Raw genomic sequence first — 16,270 nt, forward strand, 5'->3', positions numbered from 1 at the left:
AGTGCTTCTTTACCTTGATATGTCTAGAACAGGATACCAGGGATTAAGTAGGAACCACTAGAATTTACTGCTCTTTACCGACAGCACACTTGTCAACTACTCCAAAAATTAGGCGAAGTGGTGGTTAAAGACCACCATTTTGTTGTAAGTAGGGCTGTGGGCTCTGGCCGAGGAGAGGCACAACCTGTTGTAGTTTACAAAAAGGAAAGCTCTTTGGTAGAAATGGAAAGTCCTGAAAGCCAGTATGAGAGTCTGCTCCCCGGGGAAGGGAATAGCAACCCAAGTCTACTAGGATTTTAGGTTCAACCACAAGACTGTCTTTCGTACAAACAGGACCGGGAAGTCACATCAAAGGGCCGAGCAAAACCATGGGCAAAGCAGCAGGGTGAACCAAGTTAAAAAGAAGACAAGGAAAGCTGCAGAATGGCGAGAAAAGGCAGAGACGCATAGGAGGGATAAGATGGGAGGGGGGAGGCGAAGAGGGAGGGGAGAGAGGAGAAAGCCGAGCGCGGACGTCAGGAACAAAAGCTCCAGCGGAGTCTGGCGGAGGCACTAGGGGAGCATGGGGTGTTTTGAATAATTATTAAAATTAGCATGTGTCTGCGCCATCCTGTGGGTGTGGCGCAGAGCGGAGTGTAAACTCTAGCGGGGCCGGAGCAAACATCGGATTAGCGGCAGCAGCCTGCCAGCCTGCCGAGGAGTGCGGGGACCAGCGCGCGGCACGCCGACCGGCACGATGGCCTCGTCTCAGGGGAAGAACGAGCTGAAATTCGCCGACTGGATGGCAACTCTTCCGGAGAGCATCCACAGCATCCCCCTCACCAATTTAGCCATCCCAGGTAGGCACGCGGAGGCTGCCGACGGGGAGCCCCGCCTGCCCCGCCCTGCAGTATCTGCCCCGAAGCGGTAACTTGCCACGCTGCCCGAGGGAGGGAAACTCGTCCCCAGGGGTGGCTCTCCGGCCAGGCGAGCGCGTGCCGGGGAACCTCGGGCCTCTGGCGTTTTGAGAACCTCTGGGGACCGTGGCGCGGCGAGTCAAGGTGACTGCCGTTGCCCTGGGCTTTGGAAGCAGGGAGGCTGTGCGAGAGGGCTGGGGCAGGGGGAAGCCTCGGCTCTAGGATCCGCCTTGCGCCCCCTCCTACGGTTTCCTCGCAGACTTGGGGGTGCAGGGCCGATTTCTGGGTTTGTGGGGTGACAGAGCGCGGTGAGCGCGAGCTGGTGTCCTGAGGGCTCGGCTTCGGCTCGTGGACCTCCGACTCCATCCCTGTCAGGGATGGAGCGGATTTGGTAGATCTCTCGGTTAGAACCTACCCGAGTCATTAATATTCGTCCCCAGTCTCCTTTAAAGAGACAAAGCGCTTCCCTAAGAGCGAGGAAAGTTCAGGGACCCGCAGCGGCGTGGTCTCTGCCCTTGACCAGGAGCTGAAGGGAGCGAGGGGCCGAGGGCGCCGCTTCCCGGTCTGCGTGGACCCGGCGGGCTTGGCGGGGTGGTCACCGTCTGGATTCTGTTTCAAGTGCTGTTGGCTACGTGCAGCGCCGGGGTCAGGAAAGCAAACCTTGCGGACCGTGCGTCTGTTGCTCGGGACCGAAGCCCAGCGGGGGAACCTGCCTGAGCAGCGGCGGAGGGGTGGGCTTGACAGGCAAACCAAAGGAGAAAGGGGAGTATGCGAGTGTCCAGACAGCGTAGAAGGAAGGAAGTCCGGGCAAAGCGAGGAAGAGACGCGAGGGATCCAGAGGCTTCAGCATGGCGCGCGGCTCAGATCAGAGGACTAGGCAGGTTTCTGGGGCGGGAGCGTGCAATAGCCCCTAGCTCAGGTGTGCAGGAGAGAGGGACGTTTCAGGGCGGAGTAGTACAGTGACAGCTGGGGACACGGCCATACTTCGTTACCAATTTGACTTTTCACTTACGCTGAGGGTGCAGATGCCTGATTCTCCCAGGAGCCGGCTAGAGGGCAATTTACCCACAGGTAGTCAGTCCACCCCCTGCCCCGAGCTCAGCTCGGTTATCAAGTTCAACCTTCTGGTCTGTCTCCTCTTGATCTACCCCATCCAGCGCCCCCTCCCAGCCACTGGAGGAAGACATAATACAGAGGAAAGAAAAAAAAAAAAAAAAAAGGAAGATAAGGGTTCCTTTGAAAAATCCCAACAGGCTCTAATCAGCAGCTCTGGAATTGATCAGTAACTCAAATCAGTGGTCGTTAGTCAAGTGGATGTTTGGCTACTATGACAGACACTGGCTGTACTGTGAGCGCCAGCCCCCGAAGGAAGGGTTTGTTTCCTTTTGCCCTTCTTCAAGAGGTAGCTTCCCAAGAGCCCAGGTATCTCCAAGGAAAAGAACAAACCAACTTCTCCACTGTGCACTTACCCTGCTACCTGGGTGAGCCTGGGGATTGCTCTTTTGAAGGAGACAGTAGAAAGTACACAACTTTGTTGGCAAAATTTCACTCTCACTTTCACAGGCGTTCCTATCTTCTTTGCTTCCTTTTTATTTGGTTTTTAGACAGTTGCTTTCATAAGATCTCACCTGAGCATTTGCGTACACATAGAAAGTAATAAAAGCAAGGACTCTGATGCCAGCCTTCTGATAGGTGACTCGCCAGATACATAGGGAGTTAAAAAGCCTAAGTTCACATTGCTAGTTCTGAGGGATGGTATGATACTATGTCAGAATCTATATTACATTTCTGTAATTTTTCACTTTTCAAAGTCCTAATATGTACACCAGATCACAGAACCCTTCCCCAAACCTCATCAAGGGGGCAGTACTGGTACTATTAACTCCATTTCATAGTTGTAAAAATTGTAGCTCAATGAAGGCAAATGATTTACCATCAGATCAGTGATATGACCTCTAAAGTGGTCCTTAGGGAAAGTCTCTTAGGAATTTTCGAGGGAAATGCATTGGGATTTGTATCTGGATGACTCAGTAGCAACAGCTACTAACCAGGGTGAGGGGACTAGGAACTAGGCATTAGCAGGATACAGAGCAATTTTCCTTTTTTCCCCATGGGACAAAGTGAAAACCTGAGGTCAGAGACTTTGGTATTCTGCTTGTCTTCCAGTAGATGCACTGGGGTAAGATTGGGAGGCTCTGCATGGAATCCACTTTGAGTATAATACCGGGAGGGGTTGTGGCATTGGATGCAGTGGGAATTTTCACTGCTTTCCCAGCCCTTCTTAATATTATATTCAAAGTGAATCCCCTGCAAAGCCTCCCATTCTTATCCCCAGTACTTCTGAGAAGAAAAAAACCCCAACAAAACAAAACATGTCTCACCAAATCCACATGCTTGAATTTTCCCATGATTTTGTAAAGTCAGTTTGGTGGATCCATATATATAAATCTAGGTGTAAACATGGGTTTGGTACTTTTCTGCATTACTCAGCTGTGAGAATTTTTGGAGGAAAAAAGACATTCAAAGTTTGATAGAGAAGACTAATTGGAGACTATTAAACACTAATGGAATAATTGCCTTAAAATCATGCTAATAGCTTCCTGGCTGCTACATGTTTACTTGGCCAGTTGCTACAGCTTGAATTAAGTAATTATCTCCACCATTTAAAACCACTCCTGATGCACCATACAAGTGTTTCTGTGGAAGGGAACGACTGTTCGGTCATCCTCAAAGTTCAGGTTTTCTTAGGTGAAGCAACCAAAGAGTGAAGAGCTGTTTAATTACGAGGCCACCCACTTGGGGCAGCTGACCCAGATTACCCAGGGCTAGTGCAAAGAACAATCTGCAGGTGCGTGATATTCCCCACCAGGAGTGCCATTCTGGCTTCTCTAAACATTTCTCAAGTGTCTGCATCTTGAATGCTTTCAGAACCAAATCGCTTACTGGCTGCTTTGCATTTAAATGGCCTCATGATTTGGTATTGACTAACCTAACGAATTAAGTTAGTAATCTGTATTAGTAGTTTTACTTCCAGTTTATTTTACAAAGGCTTGGTGCTGTCAGACTACATTGACAGTTACTCAGATTTTCCTTTTCTTCTTCATTTCTTCCAGTCTCTGATGCCACCAAACTAAAGTTTCATTCATACATGTTTCTTAAACAATATCCTGGCATTTTGGGTTATGAGTGATGCTTCCTGTCACTACAGGCAGGTGAGAGAATAAACAGAAATGGAAGCAGGAAGACAAATGGTAAAATTCAGGGGAAAGTGAGTCTGATGAATTTCTGGCATCTTCGCAGAAGAGTTCTAACCCTATAATCATGGCACCTCCAGAACCATGGCAAAGAGTTCCATCATGGGAGGAAGCGAGCTTATTGCTTGGTCTAGGTAAGGTGTTGGTGATCTGGGTCTACGATAGGGAGTCATTCTGTCCAAAATCTGGAAAGATCAGGAAGGGTTTTTTATTCCACAGGAGGGTTCTGCCATACATTTTCTGATAGGTGATGAAAATCTTTGCATAATACAGCAAACTGGCCGTGTAATAATGAAAGATTGGCCAAAATATTGTGGTATTGGAACTCAGAGAGTGTATGTTTCCTTGGAGTTCATAGAGAGACCAAGACCTCCAGCTGACCCTAAAGACAGACTTCAGCAATCAGAGGCCCCTCACCCCCTCCCCTATCCTTAGAACCTGCATTCCACCCACTGTTCCCACAGCTGGAGGCCTTTCAAGGACGCTGCCTTATGAGAGTAATTCCTTACTGAGACCATCTGGCAGTCCACGTGACTGAACCCAGGCAAGGCCTCTATATAAAGTCTTAAGATCGCAGTTGGTGGGTGTGAAGATCTTCTCTTCCTGTGGCCACCCTGAACAAGCCTCGTATGTAAGTTTCCTTGCTTATTAAACCTGCCACCCACCAGTCTGGGGCAGCCTGCTTCTTTCTCTGGTCTCTTCATGTCCTCTGTGTACAGGGGTCAGTTTTCGAACCCACAGTTAAACAGGAATTGTTGATTGTGCTTTAGATAAGGGACACAGAAATGCTTTGGAAATCAATAATTATACCTGACAGTTTTGTTCATTTCTTCAAGAAAATGCCAACGGCAATGAAAAAGCAGTTTTACTTAAAGAAACTAGATGATTATACAGCTCTGATTTCTGTGTTCTTGTGTCTGCTTTTATTAGTTTTTCATTTCTTTCCTCACAACAATCTTTTCTTTTTCTTGCTAGTATTTCTGCAGCCAGCTGTCTTCTTCCTTTTCCTTCTAACTTACTATTTCTATTTTGATTGGGATGAGACCATCTAAAGGACAAATCTACCATTGGGTCTAATTGTACAAATTTCTTTTAAAAAGCAGGGTTTTGTTTTTTGTTTTGGGGTTTTTTTTCACCATTTTAGTCAGGATGGTGATACAGAAGTTAATCTTTGAAAGCAACCAAAAAGTAACAAAATTGCTTAGGATACCTTTTTTGTGTTGCCTTTCCAAGTAACAGTTTTGTTTTTGATTTTGCCAAGAAGGAAAAATTAAATATCTGGAACATCATTTATTCTAGGACTTTTCTTGAGGAGTTGAACTGAATCACCACCTATTAATATAAAGTGATACTGATGCCATTTCACAGCTTACACATTGTTTCTCATGTACACACATGTTTTCCACATGTTCTATCAATAAACCTCCAAGGCCTTGCTACTCAAAGTTGGTCCAGGGACCAGGGGAGGTAGAAATGTATCTCTGATTCCACCCTTCAGATCAATTTAATCATAATCAGCATTTAACAAGAGCCCAAGGTGACTTATATACACATTTAAAGTTGGAAAAACACTGCTTTAGGGTAGCTCTAAGGGGATCCTTTATGTAAGTGGCAGAGCCAAATTTAAATATACATCTTTGACTAAGCTCTTTCTTTTGGACCATGCAGTCTATTTATGAGTGTTCAAATTTATAATCAGGCTTAGAGCCAGAATGTGGGTATTTGACTCAAGGCTAATGGCCCAGGTTGGGAACATACTGAATAACTCATGTTATAGTTCATCATGCACCTTGAACATAAATGTGACTTAATTGCTACCTAAGTGTTCAAATTAGGCTGCTGTGATAAATGTAAAACCTTTCCCCTCATTTCCTTAAAGTACTGCTATCAGCCATCAGCAGCACTTAAAATCAGCCTATTTGGTGATGCTAGTGGTTGCTAATGGCAATTTAGGAAACATCCCTGTGTTGCTTCTTTGTCCATTTGGTCTCATTCTTTGTTGTGTTAAAGGCCCAGCTACTATTGTTGTATTTGTAGGTTACAGAGTCATTCAATTTATCTATAAGCTAAACTTTTCAATATTGCTCTTGAGTAAAAGTGGTATCATGAAGGCAAAATCAGCATCAGAAAGCCATCAAAAACAAAGGTAAACAGTAAATTGATCCTTTTTTTAATTAAAAAGGAAATGACCAATCTTGGTTGTATTTGCAAACCATGCCTCATTTATTTGAAGCATGGTTGACATGGAATAGAAACATAAATGTGGTTATAGCTCACTTAGTTGAATTTTAGTTATTAAGCATGATCAGTGTTCCAAAACAGTTAACTTAAAAAAAAAAAAAACCCTCAATTTGCTAAAATGGATAACACAATGTTTATATGTTAAGGTTTACACACTTTACCCTTACAAAAATGTCTTATATCTTTACTTAGAGTTTCTTATACTTAATTCCATCCCCACCCAATCAAAATGGAAAGCGTGAATTACAAAGAAGAGGAATGAGACTGTTGAGTGCCATACATCAGCAATAATATAGGGAATATTCGTGAGGGAAGGGTAAGAAATGAAGACACAGAGACACAGAAGGTAGGTTTTCCTAAACTCTGCCACCCCAAAGTAAAATCAAAATCATGTTAAATTGTCCATTTTTACCCTTCCCAAGCACTTCTTTAACAGACTTCCAAGTAGTTCTAGAAATCTTTGGACAAATTCTTAAGTATGCATTATAAGTCGATTTGGGGAGGGCTACCACATACCTGGTATCTGCCATTTTTCTTGCTTCCTGTTTTGAGGAAGCTTTGAGGAGTTGTCACTTTTGCTGATGGGACATCTAGAGGAACTGTGTTTCCACAATTTTTATACCTAAAATACCACTGCTACTGGCAGTCCCACCAGGGCCCGTGCTATGTCTGCAGAGACCCAACATTGAGATGTCAGTGTGTAACAAGAGTCCTGGATTCCACCGTGGTCAAAGGCTCCCAGGGCTGGGTTCTGCATTGTGGAAGCTCCAGATACCCACCTCTGCTGACCCTGTCTGCCATCACTGCTAGAACTATGGTTGCCAACACTGACAGAACCCTTCAATCTTTTTGTCTAGGATGAATGTCCACAAAAGAGCTTTTTAAATTTATATTGATTCTTTTGTTGTTGCACCCTTACCCTAGGACTCCGGTATGAGTTTATGAGGGCTGGATGGAGGATATTATGTAGAATAGACTTTGTTCTGTACTCTGAATTATTCTCCATTTTAGCCCACTCTCTATGTGCACATGTGTGTCTACATATAGTGTGTATTGACTTGACTTTTCCAAGGAACTTGTTTTCCCCCTGCCCAATAAATAGACCTCTGGTGGGTGCTACCTAATTAATCCTACCTCCAGACAGGTCCAGAGTAGGAATGCAGCTGGGGTCCGTATTGTTCCTGGTGAGCAGCCTGGGACAACCTAAATAGAGCCAAATAAATGGACATACCTAAAGTAATTGCTAACACCTCCACTGTTTGAAAGCAGAATAGTAGAGTAATAGATGCGCTCTGAGCCTTAAAGAAAAGGTTAAATCTCATGCATGCATGCAGATATATGCACAGATTTTAACTATTGTTGATCAAAGGGGTTAGCTCTGCTAATCTAGAAATTTTTGCCTATTACTACCAATGATGCTGCCTCTTACATAAAAGCATTAGTTTTGGGAAACCAGAGAGCATGTCATCTTAGTGGGTACTCAAGGAACTTCTAGACACAAGCATTTGTTACCCTGAAGAAGCTTATATATTCTCTTAGGTTAGGATTCGTCTTAGAAGATTGGAAGCCAGAAAAGTATCTAAATCATATATTCCAGAAGGCAGGGAAGAGTGAGAGAGAAATTTACCATGTTTCAGACGGAATTTTGCTGCCAGAAGCTTTCGCCAGAGCCATATGCTTTTATTATGCTCTATTAAGAGAGGAAGATGGGTCAGGAAGCGGGGCAGAAGGAGATGGTTAAACATTCTTGAGAAGCAGCCAGGATTAGTCACCTCCGGAGACCAGGTACTGAAACAGATGGCACATTGATTCGTTAGATGTGTTCTTGTTATGTCCCTATATTTCATCACAGACCCTGGAAATGGACAGCTCTCTTACCACTGTATCTTAAATGCCAGCTAATACAACGTTTCCCATAGAATTCTTCTTGTGAATTCATTTTTAGGAAGCAGCCATGTTTATCCTTAGTCAACGTTATAAATGATGGTTGTGCTTCTTGATTCACTTGGAGAATTTACTTCATGAAGAAAAGTGGACAAGGATGAATGTCAATTTTAGTTGCTTGCTAGGCTTTCCTGGAAGTCCACTCTGGCTTGTGGGTGGTGAAGAGGAAGATCCGCTCAGAGGCATCCTAAGGGGCAAATGGGAACCTATCTCAATGCATGTGTCAGTCCACATTCCCCTGTGGAGGAGGCAGGAGAAAGAGAAGTAAGACCGGAGCTGTCTTTAGCAGAGCTAGCTCTAAACACACTCCTGCCCTGTCCTGCCCCGGGCTTCTCTCCAGGGGAGAGGGTGGGGAAAGGTGGTCAAGGGGATGTAAAAATACTGACTTGAAAGTTGCTAGAAGGGAAGGCTACAGAATTAAGTTTTGTTTAGTCCTTATCACCCCCTCATGTCCTTATTTCTCTTTATATCTGCTCAAATTCCTTGGGTCTGGCATTAGAGTCCCAGTCTTGAAAATATCCTTAATTCCCTTATCTCACTCTTTTTGTTCTGCTTACCTGGAAAAACTTCAACTCCATTAATCTCTATTTTTTTTTTTTACACCTATTCTAATATCAGAAAACTTCAGTGGCTAACCGTTACTGGGGAAAATTACACAGCCTGGATGCCTCAACTCACTAGAAATTTCTGACCATATATCTTATTGCACATCGCCAGTAAATTCATTTTCCTGTTCTCTGAGATGATAATTTCATATCTCTTCTTGCTCCTCAAATCAACACTCCCCACCCTCCCTCTAAACTTACGATCTAACCTTATAATTTACGTAGAAAAATACATACAGAGAACTTCCTCAGTTTCCCACCATTAACCCAGCAACTTACTTGCATCTATTTCTGCATATTCTGCATTTTCTTTATGTAAGAGAAATTCCCAGACCCGCTCCACCTTCCCTAGTTGGGGTCTGGCTCCCGTCCACTCAAATCTCCTCAGAGTTTACTCCCAAATTCATTGCCTCTCTCTCTTTTGTCATTATTTTTCTCTACCTCTGCTGGATCACTTTAGTCAGTACACAAACATATTATTGTCCCTGTTAAAAAAAAAAAAAAAGCCATACCAGCCTTTCTCTCCACTGTACTAGATCTCTCTGATATTTGTAAAAACATCCCCTCTATTTCCTTTTCTCTCTCTAGCCCATGCTAATCTCATTATTTCCCTACCACTGCACTAAAATTGTTTTTATCAAGGTTGCTAGTGATCTGTATTTTGCTTAAGCTAATGGTTAATTCTTTATCATCTTATTTGATCTTTCAGCATCATTTGATGTGTTTGACTACATTTCTGTTCTTAAACATGTTCTTCCTTTGACTTTTTATGACCCTTTAAAATATTGTGCTAAAAAACCTACCATGAGATTTACCCTGTTTTTAAGTATACAGTGTTATTAGTTATTAGTATAAGGTTGTATAGCATATCTCTAGAATGTTGTCATCTTGCATGACTGAAGCTTTATATCCATCAAATAACAACTCTTCGTTTCCTCCTCCCACCAGCCTCTGGCAACCACCATTCAACTTTTTGCTTTCATGAGTTTAACTTCTTTAGATACTACTGAATGTAATATTTGTCCTTCTCTAACTGGCTTATTCACTTCCCGTAATGTCCTCAAGGTTCATTCATGTTGTAGCATATGACTGTATTTCCTTCTTCATGGCTGAATAATATTCCATTATGTATATTCCACATTATGTGTATCTGTTCATCTATTGGTGAACATTTAAGTTGTTTCTATATCTTGGCTGTTGTGAATAATGGTACAATGGACATAGGAGTGCTAATAGCTCTTTGATATCCTTATTTCAGTTTTGGGTTTTGTTTTTTTGTTTGTTTGTTTTTTTGGGTAAATACCCAAATATGGAATTGTAAGGTCATATAGTAGTTCTGTTTTTATTTTTTTGAGGAACTGCCATATTATTTTCCTTAGCACCTGTATCATTTTACGATCCCATCAGTAGTAAACAAGGGTTCCAATCTTTCCACATCTTCACCAACACTTGTTTTTTGTTATTGCCTTTGATGATGACCATTCTAATAGGTATGAGGTAGTATCTCACTGCAGTTGTGATTTTCAATTTCCTTGATTACTGATGTTGAACATCTTTTCATATACCTGTTGGCTATTTGTATGCCTTTTCTTGAGAAATGTCTATTCAAGACTTCTGCCATTTTTAAATTGAGTTATTTGGTATTTTGCTATTTGGTTGTAGGAGTTAATTATATTTGTTGGAAATTAATCCCTTACAAATATATGGTTTGAAAATATTTTCTCCCATTTCATAGGTTTCCTTTTTACTCTATTGATTGCTTGATTGTGTGTGGAAGTTTTTTAGCTTGTGGTCCCACTTTTCTATTTTCCTTCTGTTGTCTGTGCTCTTGTTCTCCTATACCAGAAATTATTGCCAAGACCAATGTCCAGAAATCTAAGAGCTTTAGTGTTTCAGGTCTTATGTTTAAATCTTTAATTCCTTTGAATTAATTTTTGTGTATGGTGTTAAGGGTCCAATTTCATTCTTTTGAATGTAGATATCCAGTTTTCCCAACACAGTTATTGAAAAGCCTATCCTTTCATCATTTTATGTTTTTGGCAACCTTGTCAAAGGTCAGGAGACTGTAAATGTGTAGGTTTATTTCTGGGCTCTCCATTTTGTTCTGGTGATCTATGTGTCTGTCCTTATGCTAGTACCATACTGTTTTGCTTACTGTAGCTTTGTAATATGTCTTAAAACATGAAGTGAGTCCTCCAGCTTTGTTCTTTTTTCTCAAGATTATTTTTGCTCTTTGGGTTTTTGTGTGTGTGTGGTTTCATGTGAATTTTAGAGTTGTTTTTTCTATTTCTATTAAAAAAATCATTGGGATTTTGATGGAGATCACATTGAATCTGTGGATCAATTTGGATAGTTAGGACATTATAATATTGTCTTCCATCCATGAACAGGGGATATCTTTACATTTATGTGAATCTTCAGTCTGTTTCACAAATGTTTCACAGTGTTCTGAGTACAAATATTTTACCTCCTTGGTTAAGTTTATTACTAAATGTTTTATTTCTTTAAATGCTGTTATATGGGATTGTTAATTTCCTTTTTGGATAGTTTATTTTTAGATACAGAAGTGAGACTGATTTTTGTGTATTGATTTTTGTATCCTGCCACTTTACTTACTGCATTTATTCAAACAGTGTGTGTGTGTGTGTGTGTGTGTGTGTGTGTGTGTGTGTGTGTAATCTTTAGGGTTTTCTACATATTAGGTCATATTATCTTCAAGCTGAAATCATTTTAGTTCTTTCTTTCCTATTTGAATGTCTTATTTTTCTTGCTTAATTGCTGTGTCTCGGTCCAGTACTATGTTGAATAGAAACCGTAAGAGTGGGCATACTTGCTTTGTTCCTAAGAACTTTTAGCTTTGAGTATGATATTATCATGGACATTTCATATCTGACCTTTTTAATGTTAAAGTCATTTCCTTCTATTCCCAGTCTGCTGAGTATTTTTAACATGAAAGGGTTTTGAGTTTTCGTCAAGTGCTTTTTCTGCTTCTGTTAAAATGATCATGTACTTTTTATCTTTTATTCTGTTAATGTGATGTATCACATTGATTTTTTTTTTTTAATATTGAACTATCCTTGCACTCTTGGGTTAAATCTCACTTGGTTGTGGTGTATGATCCTTTTAATGTGCCGTTGAATCTGGTTTGCTACTATTTTATTGAGGAATTCTTTAACTCATTAGGGATATTGGCCTGTAGTTTTATTATCTTGTAGTATTTTTGTCTGGCTTTGACATCAGAGTAAATCCGGGCTCACAAAATGAGTTTGGAAGTGTTAGTTCCTCTGATTTTTTGAAAGAGTTTAAGAAAGGTTGGTGTTAATTCTTTAAATGTTTTGTAGAATTCAGCAGTGAAGCAATCTGATCTCTGGCTTTTCTTTGTTCAGAGGTTTTTGACTACTAATTTGATCTCCTATTAGATATAGATTTGTTCAGATTCTCTATTCATGATTCAGTCTTGGTCAATTGTGTGTTTCTAAGAATTTATCCATTTATTCTAGGTTATACAGTTTGGTATATATTGTTCATACTAGTCTTTTTAAGTCCTTTTTATTTCTGTGGCCTCAATTGTAATGTCTCCTTTTTCATTTCTGATTTCATTTGTTTAAGTCTTCTCTTTTTTATCATTTGGTCTTGCTAAAGGCTTGTCAGTTTTGTTTACATTTTCAAGAAACCAGTCCTTAGTTTTGTTTTCTATTTTTCTATTCTCAATTTCATTGAATTATTCTCTAATCCTTGTTATTTCCTTTCTCCTACTAACTTTGGGCTTAATTTGTTCTTTTCTTTAGTTTCTTGAGGGTCTACAATTAGGTTGTTTGAGACTTCTTTTTTTTTTAACATTTAATTTATTTGAGAGAGAGAGAGAGAGTGAGAGAGCACATGTGTGTGGGGGGGAGGGACAGAGGGAGAGAGAGAATCTAAGCAGGCTCCACACCCAGCACATGAGCCCCATGTGGGGCTTGATCTCACAACCCAAAGATAATGACCTGAGCTGAAATCAAGAGTCAGACGCTTAACCACCTGAGCCACCCAGGCACCCTAAGACTTCCTTTATTAATGAAGGAATTTATTGCTATAAATTTTCCTCTTAATAATGCTTTTGATGTATCCCGTGTGTTTTGGTGTGGTGTCTTCATTTTCCTTTGTCCTGAGATATTTTGTAATTTCCCTTTTAATTTCTTATTTGACCCAAATTAACCAAATTTCTTATTGGTTATTAAAGAGTATATTGTTTCCATGTATTTGAGAATTTTTCAGTTTCATTCTACTGATTTCTAGTTTTATTCCATTGTGGACAGAAAAAACACTTGATGTGATTCTAATCTTTTAAATTCTTTGATCTGTTTTGTGGCCTAACATGTAATCTCTCCTGGAGAATGTTCCATGTGTGCTTAATAAGAATGTGTATTCTCTATTTCCTTACTGATCTTCTGTCTGGATGTTCTATCCATTCTCCAAAGTGGAGTATTGAAATTTCCTATTTATTTCTCCTCTCAGTTTTGTCAATGTTTGTTTCATATATTAGGTATGTGTTAAGTACATGTATGATTATAATTTGTATATTTTCCTTGTGAATTGACCCTTTGTGGTTGTATAATATCTTTGTCTCTTGTGATAGTTTTTGATTTAAAGTCTATTTTCACTATTGCAAGTATGGCTACCTCTGCTCCCTTTTGGTTACCATTTATATGGAATATCTTTTTTGATCCTTTCATTTTCAGCCTATCTGTGTCCTTAAATCTAAAGTGAGTCTCTTTTTTTCAACAGCACATTAAAAAGATCATGCACTATTATCAAATAGATTTTATTCCTGGGATGCAAAGATGGTTTAACATATACAAATCAATAAATATGATATACCACATTAATAGAATCAAGGATAAACATCATCATCTGATCATCTCAACAGATGCAGATAAAGCTTTGACAAACTCAATGCCATTTCATGATAAATTCTCTCACCAAATTGGGTATGCAACGAACATAATTCAATATAAAATAAAGATCATATATAACAAAACCACAGCTAACTTCATACTCAGTGGTGAAAGCTGAAAGCTTTTCCTCTAAAATTAGAAACAAGGGTGCCAATACTAACCATTCCTATTGAACCAAGTATGGAAGTGCTACCCATAGCAATTAGGCTGTAAAAAGAAATAAAAGGCATCCAAATCAGAAAGGAAGAAGAAAAATTGTGTGCAGATGACCTGCTCTTATATATAGAAAATCCTAAGGGCTCAACTAAAACCTTGCTAGAACTAATCAACAAATTCAGTAAAATTGCAACTTATAAAATCAACACGGAAAAATCAGTTGCTTTTCTATACACTAACAACAAAATTTTTGAATGAAATAATAAAAACAACCCCATTTATAATAGCACAAAGCACCAATAAAATACTTAGGAAGAAATCAAACCAAGAGGTGAAAGATTTATACATTGAAAACTATAAGATATTGATAAAAGAAATTGAAAAAGACAGATTAATGGAAAGGATAGTCTTTTCAATAAATGATTTTGGGAAAACTGCTATTTGCATGCAAAAGAATGAAATTGGGCCTGTATCTTAATCATACACAAAAACTAGCTCAAAGTGGATTAAAGACTGAAACGGTAACACTCCTAGAAGAAAACATATGGAAAAAGTTTCTTGACAGTAGTTTTGGCAATGACTTTTTTGAATATGACACCACAAGTATAAGAAATAAAAGAAAAAATGAGTAAAAGTAGGACTACGTCAAACTAAAAAGCTTCTGCACAGCAGAAGAAATAATCAACAAAATGGGAGAAAATATTTGCAAATTGTATCTCTGATAAGGGGTTAATTTCCAAAATATAAGGAACTCCTCATAACTCAATAGCAAAAAAACAATCTGATTAAAAACTGGATAGCAGACCTGCATAGACATTTTCCAAAGTAAACATACAAATGGCCAACAGGTACATGAAAACATGTGCAAATTCACTAATCATCAGGGGAATGCAAATCAAAACCACAATGAGATATCACCTAATACCTATTAGAATGCCCATTATCAAAAGTACAATTAACCTAGCCAGAGATTCTGGAGGCCTCTTAAACTTTTTTTTTGTGGAACTATCTTCTCTGGGCTTATCTTTGTAGTAGATACTTCATTAGAGGGATTTGTTGGTCCATCCCCTCCACTCTGCCAGCATCTCATAATCTCTCACTTCCTCTCCTGTCTGTTATCATGCCACCCAGCCCTTGTTTTGTTCTCAGCAGTTCTCAGGCATCTAGAATGTGCCAGGTCCCACCAAGAGGCAAGTAAGGCAGCAGTCAGTTCCTTGGGCAGTACCTTGAAAAGCCAGAACACTGGACACATGCTCTACTCTTGTTTATCCTCAGAGGGGAAGGCTGACAAGCTGTACTGGCCTCTGTCTGTAGTATTGCCAGTCCTCTGGAGCAGCAACAAGTCACCCAGCTTTCTTGTTCTCAGTGGCTCCCAAGCATTTCAAATGTGCTGGATTTCCATTAGGGCTCTGAGACAGATGAGGCAGAAGGCATTTGTTGGGGCAGCCCCTACCCCCCAAAGTCAGAACATTGGAAATACTGTCCAATCTTATCTTCTCCTCTTCAAAGAGAAGCTGGGAGTTTACTCTCAATCATGTGGTACTGTGTTGGGGGAGGGACTAAGGCAAGAGTGTGCCACAAATTTTCCTACAAGCTTCAATGGCTAGTATTGCACTTGTGGGGGTGTAGGAACCTCTGAACTGGTGTCTGGATTTCTTACAAAGGGAATTAACTCATGTATTGCTGAGTTAGTGTCTCCAAGGAGGGAAGAAGGGTTTGGGGCTTCCAATTCTGCCATCTTGCCGATGTCACTATTACTATCTTATTTTTTCAACTTTACTGGCTATTTCCTTTAGGTCATCTTTGCTAGCTATGCATCCTTTTCTTTACATCTAAGGAAATGTTGGAGTACCTAGTACCTTAGGCCTTGATCTCTTTTTCTTTTTTTCTATAACTATGCTTTTCCCTAAGGTGACAATATAGAAACCAATGGCTTGAGATAATATCTATGTGAGGATGACTCCTAAGTTTATGTTATTAGCCAGACATCTCTGCTGATTTCCATCCTCAAATATCTCACTGCCTTCCCATCATTTGCATTTGAAATCTCAAACTTAACATGACCTAAAAAAAAACTCTCGAGTTTACCATCCATTGCCAAGTTTGTTTCTAATGAAGTTTTCCTCATCTAAGTATTTTGCATGACTGTCCATCAGTTTCTCAAACCTTGGAATGATTCTTCATTCTTCCCCCCTCAAACCCTAAAACCACCCAACAGTAAATCCTGTTGGATCTTT

General features: G+C 40.2%; 1 protein-coding gene across 1 annotated transcript in view; it reads left to right on the forward strand.

Moving 5' to 3' along the window:
- The first annotated feature begins 482 nt into the window (after positions 1-482).
- The window catches only part of PLCXD3 (phosphatidylinositol specific phospholipase C X domain containing 3), a 174,207-nt gene continuing 158,419 nt past the window's right edge, over positions 483-16,270 (forward strand). The window contains exon 1 of the mRNA XM_034656965.1: positions 483-839. Coding sequence (XP_034512856.1) covers positions 737-839 — 103 coding nt within the window. The 5' untranslated portion in view covers positions 483-736. The remainder of the gene's footprint in view (positions 840-16,270) is intronic.

Source organism: Ailuropoda melanoleuca, chromosome 3, assembly GCF_002007445.2.
Source record: "Ailuropoda melanoleuca isolate Jingjing chromosome 3, ASM200744v2, whole genome shotgun sequence".
Taxonomy (NCBI): Eukaryota; Metazoa; Chordata; class Mammalia; order Carnivora; family Ursidae; genus Ailuropoda; species Ailuropoda melanoleuca.